This window comes from Melospiza melodia, chromosome 6 (assembly GCF_035770615.1).
Source record: "Melospiza melodia melodia isolate bMelMel2 chromosome 6, bMelMel2.pri, whole genome shotgun sequence".
In the NCBI taxonomy this organism is placed as follows: Eukaryota; Metazoa; Chordata; class Aves; order Passeriformes; family Passerellidae; genus Melospiza; species Melospiza melodia.
In genome coordinates, this window is record NC_086199.1 from 69625264 (window position 1) to 69637936 (window position 12673).

At 46.9% G+C, this 12673-nt stretch overlaps 1 protein-coding gene across 1 annotated transcript; it reads right to left on the reverse strand.

Annotated features, from left to right (window-relative positions):
* Nucleotides 1-385: 385 nt before the first annotated feature.
* Nucleotides 386-11571, reverse strand: LOC134419539 (transmembrane protein 178B-like). Its single transcript, XM_063158893.1, has 4 exons — nt 11182-11571; nt 4587-4700; nt 3206-3343; nt 386-2020 (listed from the first exon to the last, which is right to left on the reverse strand). The coding sequence occupies exons 1-4, from the start codon at nt 11561-11563 to the stop codon at nt 1776-1778; spliced, it is 879 nt and encodes a 292-aa protein (XP_063014963.1). The 5' UTR covers nt 11564-11571; the 3' UTR covers nt 386-1775.
* Between the last annotated feature and the right edge of the window lie 1102 nt (nt 11572-12673).

A 12673-nucleotide genomic window follows, 5' to 3' on the forward strand; every position in this document is an offset into this window, starting at 1 on the left:
AAAGCCTCCTGTGCACTGTGCCCACCATGCTGCCTTTGGACCCTCCTCCAATTACCACTGATTAAACCCTGCTCTGATACTTCCTCATGAGGACCAGGAGACTGTACTGCAGTAAGTGTACTGTGACACTGATGACCTGCACCTCAGACAGCATCCCTGGCTCTTGCCTGCACAGCCAGTGAACAGCCTGCAGCATGGTTAGAGTTGGAAACTTGAACACTCACGTTGCAAGGGTGAACATAATTCACACATGAATGATGTTTGAACTTTGTCATGTGAACTTAACTCCTGAAGCTTTAACACTGTTGCTGGTATGTGTATGTGAGCTCTCTGGGGAATCAGTCAGGTCATTAGTCATAAAGAATTCGAGGTTTCATCCACCGAGCAAGTCTTTCAGTACTTTTAATGCCAGTTGAGAATTACAACTTCCATTTAAAAATTACACTTTTCATAAATACACTGACTTTAGCATTAAGTATCTTACATGCCACTGTATTGTATTTTAAATACAATGTAAACATCTCCAAATGCTGGCCATCTCATCTTTACCTGTGCAGTTTTTGGACACTTGGGAGAGGGGCGGGGATGTAAGAAGAAAAAAAGGAATAGATGGATGAAAGAAAAATGCACTCCAAAGTACTTTGGCTGATGTTCCTGAGTTAGCCCTAGTACTTGTGCTGGTACCAAGTCCTTAGTGCTCATTTTGGAGAGGGATCTTGTTCCAGCAGAACACGCGTGTTCTTGACACGCTGCGCTCAGGGCATTTGACAGTGGAAGGGGCAGAAGCCACGCGTTCCTGAGGAAAATACACTGTGGTTCCTTTGGACACTAATGCTAGATGGGGCTGTACATCTGCTATTTTAGCAGTACTGTTATTTGAGCTCAGGGAGAATTACTCATCTCCTTTCACAGAGCAGGAGTTGCACCCAGAAGTTAGTTCAGAAGTGAAAGTTGATCCTGGCAGCTCAAATTATGACACATTTTGAAAAACGTACCTCTGGTGGAATAGTTAAAAGCTGCATGTTGCGTACATCTCCCCATTAAAACAAGGGTATGTTAGCCAGATGAATAACCTTCACTGTGTAAGAAGCTGAGAAAAACTTTCCTCTGCTTTCCCAGAATCTGTAAGAGTTTTCTTGGAGTCTTGCTGCTCAGTTACAGCTAGCTCCTTTTGGAAACAGTTTGAGTAGTGAGTAAATAGCTGAATCCACAGCATGGAATAGCACAGGTTTCTGATTTAAATAAATTAATACTAAGAATGGGCTAATTCTTTGGCCTAAACCTCAGCTTAGATCAAGGTTCTTTTGGGGAAGGATGGCCTGAGCCAACACAAGACATGCCTGTTGCAAAAGTGTTCAAGCCAACTTCACTTAGCTCCTTGCCCTAAATTGGGTCTGAATTACACAGACCTGCAGCAATAGAGTTGGTGCGTAAACATCCCTTACAACTGGACAATAACAGGACCATGGAGGTACAGTTCAAAAAACAGCACAAAAAAAGACACAATCTTGGACTTAATCCCTTGTAAACAGAAGAAAAACAAATTGAAAGAACTGTCCCCCTTAAACCATCAATGATCAAGTTGCCAATAATTCAGACCTGGAGTTACTTGCAATGTCCGTGTCTGCGACTGGAGGCTGTAGCAGCGTCCCATGGGCTGGCATTCCGACAGCTCTGGCACTGCTCCCCACACGCTGACATGCCACCTCTTCCTGGTGTTAACCCACAGCTCTGCCCAGGCTGCGCTTCCCAGAGTCTCTCCTCATTCTCTGGGGTCACACGGCCCCATTTTCTTGTCTGGGTTTTTGTACAGATGCCCGGGAGGTGTTGAGTGATGGGGCCAAAGTGCAGAGGAACCCAGCCAGCAGGGTGAGGCCCAGGCCCCCCCAGGCACAGAACATGGACCAGCCATAGCCATGACTGATGTCCTCTGGCAGCCCGTAGACGTAGCGAGGATAGCGGGATAGCTCAAAATTGATCCCAGCTACGCATGTGCAGAGTGAAATGATACAGCAAGTACCTGCAGGAGAAAAGCAAGAGGGTTCTACACTGCCCTCAGACAGGTTAATTATGCTCTGGTTTTTCCCTCAGTATTTTCAAAGTCATGCATTTTCAAAATCAAGAATTACCCTTGGGGTTTTTTCTGCAGTCATACTGGCCACTCTCCTTATAAGGCAGAGAAAAACAAAACAAACAAAACAAAAAAAAAAAAAAAAAAAAACAAAAAAAAAAAAGAAGGGAAAACATGTAGGACTACAGGATACCTTGCTTTACAAATAACCAGTACTACCTTAGCACCTTTCATTGCAATTTTGAGCTCAGTCATAGGTCATCATGCTTTGATTCTCCTGAGACTATTTCCAGTGTCTAATGTCATCAGGTTCCAGACAGTACTTGGCCAGTTTCTCTTATGAAAGGTAATTAGCTCACTGAATCCCAGGGCTGCAAAGTGCAGCACTTTTTGGTTTCCACTAGGAGCACCCACATTTCTGCCAGCTGTACCCTAGGCCCACAAAGCTTGCCCAGATTTTTGTCATCTGCTACACATTCATTGAACACCTGTATAGAGGAGAAAAAGCCTAAGAAGACACAAGGCACTCCAATACGTTTAATATACAGTACTACACTAGACTCCAGGTCTATACTGCCCATTTTCAAGCTGAAAAACCAAAGTTCAGAAAAAACTTTGGTCATACAGAAAGGCTGCTCCCACCCAGGACAAACAGATGGAAGCACTGAGCTCACATCCTTATCACTGGGCCAATGTCCTCCCAGGCTTGGCTGGTTTGGACTTCATCATTACACGAAGATCTAAGCATCTTTGAGTACCAGAAAGGTGCTCCACATTAACTTATGTTTGTTTGTTATGATTCCTAGGGAAAACTGGGCTGAGCTGACAGGAGCCACAGGCTGCACACTTGGAGCAAGCCAGAGGACTGTACTATTGTGCACATGGCCCCCGTGCTGCACACCAGCCCTCTAGAGCAGAAGGCTCATACACACATTAGGGTCTACTAAGAAACATGCAGCACCCACACAAGCACAGGTCCTGCCCAGTGCTGGAAGTAGTAACTGCACTGGGCTGACATTTTGCTGCACTAAGAAACTGCTTCATGTAGTTGCGGTGGGCTGACGTTACTTTTATTTTTACAAGGCAGCAATACTGAATGTGGTGACTTGAGGAGCAGAAGCAAAAGGCTCTCACCTCCCATTAGGAAGAGCAGCCCAGCCACGTACTGCATGAGCTCCTGCTGTTTGCAGCAGCCCAGCACACCAATGATCCACCCAAACAGAATGATGGAGACGGCCATGCCAATGAAGCCAGCTGTCATCCTCCGCAGATCTGAAGGGAAAGGAAGACAAAAGACATGAAGATGGCAGTACCTAGAGAAAACAGCCAGTGCAGAGGCCAGATGTGGATTTACTGGTTCTAAAGTTTATATTTCAACCATGGACTTCTCCCATAGCTTCTTTGAGGTAGTTTGCCCATTACACCGAAACTAAGGGAATGCATCTAAAATGGCTCCATTGTGCTGCACACTGTATAACTGGAGAGCATTTCTATCCAGTATCAGCCAAATACTCCCCAGCATGGGACAGAAGGGGTACATCACAAACTCATGTTAGTACTGCAAGGGGTTTTCTTTTTTTTTTTTTTTTTCTTCTTTTCTTTTCTTTTTTTTTTTTTTTTTTTTTTTTTTTTTTTGCTGTGACATCTTTCTTTGGGACAGTTTGTTGGGGGGGAAAATTTTCTGCTGAAAATAGAAGAAGCAAGAGAGGACACTGGAGAGGACTAAAGGATTAGTGCATGGGAGGCACACAGTGTGAACTGAAAAGAGGAATAGTGGGAGGACAGAAGCAGACAGCAGATCAATACAGTATTATGGGAACAACTCCAGTAACAAGCTCTAAAAAAAAGCTTGGGTACCAGTGTCATGAACAGCACTTTGCTTTCCATAGTAAAATTGCCGTTCTTGTCTCCTCCTAGTTCAGTCTCCAGCTCAACTAGGATTTCCTTGGCACTGACTCTCACATGACAGGGGCTATGTTGAATTATGTAAGCAATAGAATAAAAAAACAGAGAGAAGTGGGAGCAAAAAAAACCTGATTAGATCATTCTCAGTCACAGGCTACAGGTCAGTTATCCGTGTGGGAAGGACTTGGGCGTAAGGCAGCTTGTGGGCCGAGTGCTGGTGCAGAGACAAACTGAGATGTTCCCTAAAAAAACTGGTCACCAGGGGGTTGAATCAGGTCACTGGTGTGCACACAGAAAATTGCAACGGGATCTATACAGTGATGCAGCACCTTTGCTGTAAGCCAGCTAGGAACTGTCTGTGCTCAGATCCAGAATACGATGACACCTTGCAAATACATCTGTATTCCTGAATTCCCAGCTTTAAGCCCCTCCAAACCCTACGTCCCCTTCCAATCATACAGTTGGCTGCTTGCACTTCCTCACTAATCAATCTGTCTCTATGCTTAGAGCCCAGTGCCATGCTTAGATGAGGTGATCCCAGCCCTCAGCTGGCACTGCGTTAGGGCATTCAGCGATGCAAACATTCCTGAGCCTGCTCAGGGCCACTTACGGAGCGCGTGCCACTCGTCCTGCCGGATGGTGTTGGTGATGTTGATGGGCAAGTTGCGAGGCAGAGAGCTGGAGGTGTAGTGGTACTTGACAGCAGTGCAGCGCTGGATGACTCCTGTGAAGAGACATGGGTGTGAAACAGCAGGAAAGCCCCCTGGCCTCGCACGCGCTGCTGGGCTGGCTAGCCCAGCAGAGCTCGCACAGGGGAAGCCTTCCTTCAGTAACAGGGCAAACGTAGCCAAAAAAGAGCTGTTTACTTCAAAGGCTTTGGGATTAGGAGGGGAAAGAACCTACAAAGAAACACTGGCAAAGCAGGAGCCAGGTGTCTCTCCAAGAAGCAACAGCTGAAGTTAAACAGTAATGAGAGTCAGGAAAAACATGTCTAAAAGCTTTCTAGAGGAACTGCTGTGATCTTTTTTGGGATGTCTAAGCAGACAAGAATGTGGCCAAGCACCAACAGGACCGCTTCATCTCTAAGAAGACAGAATTGTAACACTTTGAAAATTTTGAATGAACGCTGGAAAGTGAACTGCATAGGAGAATCTTTTGAATTCTCTCCAATAGTCATTGGCTCTTTGCTTAATTTCAGGGAACAGTAGTATCCAGGTAGAATACTATGTTTCCATAATAGCTTAAAGAAAAGTGTACCCCAAACGTAAATGTGAACTTACAAGCGTGCTCTTCTTGAAAGGGATTTTTAATTTAGAAATTGGGGGAGAATAAACATGGATGGTGGAGTATAAGAGAGCAACCAGAAAGATAAAAGAGCTAAATAGTAGAAACAGTTTCTCTTAAACAGTGGCTACAAGGCCATTGCCACTATTAGAATGTTAGAGCAGAAGAACCATTCAAAAACAATCAACTGGCCAGTGAGCAATTAAGCTGGTGAACAATAACTACCAGAGAGCTGCAGATTCAGTGATCAGCTTTGCAAAAGACACTACAAAACCCAGAAGAACTGAGCTCTCTGTGGCTCCCACAGCAATGAGAAGCATGATTTTGTTCTCTAACCATATTCACTGGGACTGTACTGACCTGGTTTCTGCAAGGATCTGCAAAGAGGAAGCCCCCATTTCACAAGATCAGAAGCTGCATATGAGAGGCCCAGGCAATTCCAGCCAACAGGCCAGGGAGGGAAAGGTGATCTGAAAGGTGATTTCAAGTGGGCTCCAATTCTCAGCTGTGCTTCCCACCACCCCTTCCCTTGCTGTGGCTCCCTGCTGCTTCCCCAGCAGCACAGAGCACTTGCAGCTGCACACAGTGCACAGAGGCGCTGCCCTTCACCTGCAGCCAGGGGCCCTCTCCTGCTGAGCAGGGCTCCCTCCTCTCCCTCCTTGCCCCTGCCTCAGGACAGGGCTCTGGAGCCGCCTGAGCAATGAGCAGCAACACAACGATTTCCATGGATTGTTGAGAAATATGTAAATAGAACTAATGACATCAGATTTCAGATTATAATGCACTGCATTCATTAAAAGTATTATTTATGCACTTACATTTCCTGATCATAAAAGTAGTACATATGAAGCAGCACTTTAAATAAGAGCAAGGATTACTATTTTTATAGCTCATTAAAGAAAAAGCAAAGACTAGAGACATACATCCCTTATGATCAAAGCTATGGACTTCTCAGCTAAGACATCACTAAGAAAAATATTGGCTCTTTATTATTCCAGGAGTTTAACACGTAAATGAAAACTAAAACCTCTCCACCTTCCCATACAAAACTGGTTATTTAAAAATTTTTGGATATCAATTCATTCTGCCTCTGGTTTAAAAACTGTACTCCTAATCCTTTCTTCCTTATATTAAAACAGTGCTGACCTCTAATCCATAGGCTTGGTAACAGCCTTTGATCACACCAGCACAAGCTCTTTTTCCAACAAGATTCCATTTTCCTGAGAGCACAGGCTGGACCCACTCTAATGTGAGCCACCATAGGCAAAACAAGGGAGGCCTCTCTCTGCAGATCTTCTAGAAAAGTTGAAATAGGCAGGCAAGAGAGTCAGGGACTTGGAGAAGTAGTGAGTGTGATCTCAGCTGGATACCTAAGCCACTTTCTCCCAGGAAATTTTAACATGCACCCAGGCACCCTTCAGAACCTCAATTTTGCATTTACCATCACTAGTCTGTGTTGACCATTTTCTGAGTGAATCTCTAAGTCTCACTTGAAGAGATGGCATGCACTCAAATATGACCAGGTACTCTGCAGGACTGCATTTAAAGCCATATAACACCTTGTTCTCTAAGTACTCAAGAAAAAAAGTAAAAATCAAAATCAGGATTGCAGTCTAAAGTTATTGTTAAGCAAAAGGTGTTTCAAAGGTACTCCAGTATGTCCTTGGATCTGAGCCTTACATACCTGAAATTGCAGCCTATAAAATAGGGACAGCATCCTGCCCTCCATTTCAGAAACCTGCTAGCAAAGTGATTTCCTTTTTTTTACAACACACTCAGACAAGTACCATAAGAAAGCCTGCCAAAATTAAAACTTTTACCTTCAGGCAAGGGCTTGAATAGAACAGAGTCATGTGGTGAACAACAAGTGTGTGTTGTCTGTTTTGGCACACAAGTACATTGGGAATGCAGGACAGAAGGAGGCAGGTGCTTCCTTCTCCTCCAGGTCATTAGTTAACCATAAAGCACACATCCAAGAAAAAGGTTAGATGGACAGCCTGATGTCAGCATTTCTAAGGGCTTTAACAGAACACTGTGAAAGTCACACTGCATGTACAATTTTCTTGATTAAAAAATAAACATGAACGGCATCCAGCAGTGTCACAGTGACACTTTCATGGCCCAGCTACATTCCTGTGCCTTCTCACAGCCAACATTGTTTCTAACACCTCATCCTCAACATGTTTTTTTTTTACCCCTCAGGATTGCAGCTGCAGACAGGTTCCCCTTGGAAGAGTTTACATGAGTGTCTCTGGATGAGTCCTTTCTCCTTGCTGAAGACGAAGGATGGGAAAGGTCAGAGTTTGCTTGCTAGACTAGCCAGATACCCAGGCAGAGCACAGGCCCCTTATTCCTAAGCTGCCAGAAACAAGGAAACACCAACCCTGCTGTGATACATTCAGTCTGTAATCCCGGGCTTAGCACACCCTGATTTTCAGTTTAGTTTTTGTCTCCAGCTTTGAGACATGCAGGTTTTCTTTACACAATGTGCCAGAGGTTTATGAAGAAATGGAGGGTGTCATTTCCAATTCTGCTACATGGCCCAGTATCAGAGCAGTTCAACTCTCACACAGCTGGGAGAGACTCCCTCCTACTCATGAGCAGCCACAGCCAGCTAGCATCTAAATACCATGTGAGGCCTGGCCCTCCCCTCCTTCATGCCCCAGGACCAATTGGCCATTGAAGCTTCCAGGCCTTTTCCTACCATTTCTGCCCAGGATTGTAAGGAGCACCACAGCCACGCATTCACTGTGTCCACATTGTCACCCAAGGGCCACCAGATCAAATGAATCAACCCTTCTTTAAAATACCACAAGAACTCTGACAGATCCCACTGACAGAACATAACTTACCAAGGACCATGACCAAACAGATCAAGTTTGTTAAACATGTCACTATAATAGATCCCCTACAGACCTCACAGGCAATCCTGTAACTCTTCCCACTTCTCATCAGTGAGAAAGAATGGGAAGTACAGACACCAGGACTGAGCAGTTTTCTCTCAAGGGCCTCACTATGGCCCCAAAGTGGTGTGTTCCTCTGCTTTAGGATCCAGTGGCTCTCCTCACTTTCTCAGCTACATTGTGGTACCAAGAAGTCTTCTCAGTATATATGAGATGTACCAGTCCCACTCCAGAGACTTTTCAGAGCAAGCCTGAAAAGCAATAAAATCCCTGGTTTATCAACAGTGATGAACCTTTTATTTTTTAATCCTTCAGTTTTGGGATTTTAAAGCACATGTTCAATGAGCCCACCAAGTCATCCAAAGCAGCCTGCTAGAATGGATCTTTCCCCATTCATCATCTTCTACTGTCACCATTTTGTAAGCAACACTTTTTTACTCTACCAATAGGTAGAGAAGACCCCTAAACAATATATAATGAACCCTTGCAGGACCTCACTGCTTAAGAACAGCCCATGCAGATGGTTTTTGTAGCATCAGTTATTGAATGTGGAATCCACATAGCACAGGCTCTACAAGATGACGTGTAGTGCTCCTGTTCTTACACTCAGAGAACCTCCCATATGTGCACAGAGATCCTCTGTTTCCCCACCAAATGGTTCAGTTCTTCGCCTTCTATCTCTTACTTCTTGCTAATCTCCATTTCCCCCATGTGGTTTTTACATCATTCCTTCTTTTTCCTTTCAATTGTATTTTTAAAATGAAACTGTATTTTTTCACAGTTCCAAAATAGTCATTTTGCATTATAAGAAAAATCTCACATATCATTCCCATCTTACATTTAAACATTTCCCACCTCTCAGTTTTGCACTACATTTTCTGACTAGTTTTTTCCTTTTAAATTTATGAAGTGAATATATTTTGCTTTTTTAAATATCCCAGATATATAAATGGATGCTTGTATATGCATCATTAGCTACAATGCTCAAGTATGCAAGTTTCCATGAAACTGCTTTGTATTAATAGCAGTAGATTAGATGGACTACAAATCTATGGCATTATCTATGAGTATGTGTATTATGGACTTAAGTAATTTATTCAGAATTCAGGAGAGATGCAGAAAGGAAAGAAATCTTATTCCAGAGAGACTAGAAAAAAATGGAGACTATAAACCCAAACCAAAATTACCACAGAACTGTTGGAAAAAATTTACTCCTCTTTCACTAGATTAAGGAATACTAGGAATAAAGAAAGGCATCACACATCACCAAAGAGCTAGCTGAAAACTTAATGCAAATTGAGGAGGAATAGGACTTCCAGCAGTGCACAGGAGCAATCTTCAGGTCACACCAGGGGAAAAAATACCAGCTTTTCCTTTTCAGAAGCACCAGATCTGGTATCATGCTACAGAGAACAGCTCAGATGCAGCCACACCTGACCATCAGTTGGAAAAGGCTGCTTAATCACAGTTGTCAGAGAAAAGACAGACACAGTGGGAACGAGGAAAGGCTGCTAGTAAAGCAGGTCAGGAGAAGGGATAAGAGAGTCATATCTATTTAAAGATCTGATTCTACAAGAACTATTATTAATAATTTCCCTCTGTAAGATGACACATAAATCTTTACAGTAGCAACTGCAGACCTAATAGGCAAAGAATATAAGGGGGGCAATGCTTTTTGTAGGGAAAGGCAAGGTCTTTTATTAGAACAGCTGGGGGAAAAAGGAAACAGAGTAGACAGAAAACATTTTGGATTTAGAGTCCTTTCAATTTTACCCATCAAACACTGAGGAAGACCATTTACCACCCTGTAATGGCCTGCTTATAGAATGCCGACTCTGGCCTCTCTATGTGACTTGTTGTGGTGTTGGGAAAATACCTTAGAAAGAGAAGTACTGAGACCAAACTAGTATCCTTCCCACCTGCTCCCCCATCTTAGCTAATCTCAGTGGGAGCTGAAAGCATTTTGCTTGATGTGAAGCAGAAAAATAGATAAATATTTTACATGACAGCCACAATTAATAGAAAGAAATTAATGAGTCCCCTTTTAGTGAAAGGAGTTCAGCATGGAAATAAAAATGAAATGACATAAAATGGATCCTAGGAGAATAAATTGAGAAAGAAGCCAGGCACACAGCACTAGAGTTTCGAGAAGTAAGAGTCACTGCTGTGCATTGGAAAGAAGGGACAAAGACGAGCTGAGATTCACAGTGCCAGTCTATCCAGCCTCTGCTGTGCAGGACTGGCGTCACAGTTGGAAGCCAAGCTGAAGAACTGCTCTCGCTTTCTTAAGATAGCATTTCCATTTTGTGCCTCAATGGAAGCACTTTTCCCAACTCCTACTCTCTCTGTGCTAATATGTACCTGCTGGAACACTAAGTCTGTTATTTATTATTAACCATACATAACCCATTGACTTCATGGGTCAGCCCACTACGTTATTTGTACCATCAAATGTAGGACTTTTATTTATACTTCATGGCCTGCTTGGCTTTGTACCATGTGCCACAACAGTAGAAGATCCATAGCTTTCTCTCCTTTCACCCCGGGGGCCCTGAGTGACATCTGCCACCATGAAAGCCTGGCAATCTACTGCAGCAATGAGAACTCCCTCATGCTAGAATGGGAACAACAGGTCCCTTTCACCTTGCTGCAAAAATCACAGCGCTATCAACAACACTGCATGTTTCTCGGCACTCAATTAGAAGGAAGCGTCAGGGTTAGGAGGACGCCCACCGAGTCAGGCCCTGCACTGGGCCCCCGAAGGGGCTCTCTGAGGACGCGGTCCCACCCAGCACTGCAGCATTTCCAGCAGAGAGGGAGGCGTACAGGACCCGGGATGGGGTCAGGGCCGCTCTCCGCACGCCAGGGAGCCACGGCTCCGCCGGGCTCCGTCCGCGCCCGCCCGCCGGCCCGCTCTCGCCCCGGCAGCGGCAGCCGCCGCCCCGCCCGCAGCCCCGGCGGCACCGCGCTCAGCACCACGGACAGCGGCGGGGCCGCCGCCGCCCCCCGCCCCCGCACCTTTCCGGATGAGCTCCTCGCTGTCCGGCTCGTAACCCGCGCGGTGGCAGCGCCTCCAGAGCCCCGACACGGTGGAGTTGAAGCGGCGGCCGCAGTGCGAGTCCAGCGCGGCGGAAGCGGCGGCGGCCGGGGCGGGGGCCGGGGGCCGCCCGGGCAGGAGCGCCCGCGGGGGTCGGGCGCGGAGCGGCAGGTGCGAGCTGGGCGCCGACATGGAGCCGGGCGGGTCGCTGCGCTTGTGGCCGAAGCCGCGGCAGCGCTCGCGGTGCCGCCGCGCGTCTGTCTCGTACCAGGAGTCGGTGCCGATGGCCACGGCCAGGAGGGCGAGGGCGGCGGCGGCCAGGAGCAGCCCGGTGCCGCTCAGCGCCTGAGCCGCGGCCGCCATCTTACCGCGCCGGGGGCGGCAGGGGCGGGCGCTTCCCTGCAGCCCGGCTGGGGCCGCCGCCCGCGGCACCGCCCCCGGAAGGGACGGGCCCGCGCCCCCCGCGCCGCGCCGGGCTCGGTCCCGCACCGCGGCATCCCCCGGCGCGGCCTCACGGGGGTGCCGGAACCGCCCCCGCCGCGCCCGGCTCCTGCTGCGCGGACCGAGGGCCCCTCCTCGGCGGAGCCCGTGTCCAGGGCGGTGCGGGGGTGGCCGCGGGCAGCTGCCGGGGATGGATGACCGGAGGAAGGGGTGAACGGACCCTCCGAGCCTTTCCGCGGCCTCCTCTGGCCCGGCAGACTCCCGTCCCGCTGGCTTGCCCGGGGCAGAAGGGCAGAGACCAGCCCAGCTCAGGCCGCGGATGCCAGCAGGTTTTCAAATCTACACGAAATGCAAACACCACCCGCAACATCATTTGTTGGCATTTGGATTATGACTTCTCCTCCACCCTTCGTTATCAGTTAATGGAAAATAAGGCCAGAAAAATGTCCATCTATTTTATGCAGTGAGAAGCAGATTAAATCCGAGCCATTAGTTAAATGCAGCATTTTTAGGGGCACAAAATCCCTTCTGATCCCGTTTGTTGTATAGGGCTTGTTCCTCCAGCTGCAGCACTACCAGTCAGTCCCCAAAGCCAGTTGTTAGGGCATCGTCTCATCATTGTGGCCTCCAGATAAAATGATCTAGTAATATACTATGCCTAAACTACTAATATAAAATCCAATTTTGAAATCCTCAGCTTCGGGTGTTTTTTGTTAGAATTAGTTTTAATTGGTTCCCAGGAGCAAATGCTCAACTGTAGGAGATTCTGATCCTTTCTCCCTGCCACCACCTTCCCCCTGACACTTGGTCTCTCGGCCACACTGAGCACAGCCTAAACACCCTCCCCAGTCCTTCTCCCAGCAGCACTGCCCAGCACAGGGTACTGCTGATCTCCCCTGAGCACTCTGCCTGGTGGAAACATGCAGCAGCCACAGCTAAAGCTTGTTCTAACCACATTTCTGCATGATCCTCTTCCGCAGTTTGCACTGGACAGATGGGATTACCATCCATGCAGCTGCACACTGGTGCCTT

Bases quoted from the DNA above. Each gene is read 5' to 3' on its own strand.
- LOC134419539 (XM_063158893.1), bottom strand. From the start codon at position 11,563: ATGGCGGCCGCGGCTCAGGCGCTGAGCGGCACCGGGCTGCTCCTGGCC. The intron at 3,344-4,586 runs GTAAGTGGCCCT...CTTTCCCTTCAG, and splicing joins GGACGAGTGGCACGCGCTCC to ATCTGCGGAGGATGACAGCT. The intron at 2,021-3,205 runs GTGAGAGCCTTT...TTTCTCCTGCAG, and splicing joins GCTGCTCTTCCTAATGGGAG to GTACTTGCTGTATCATTTCA.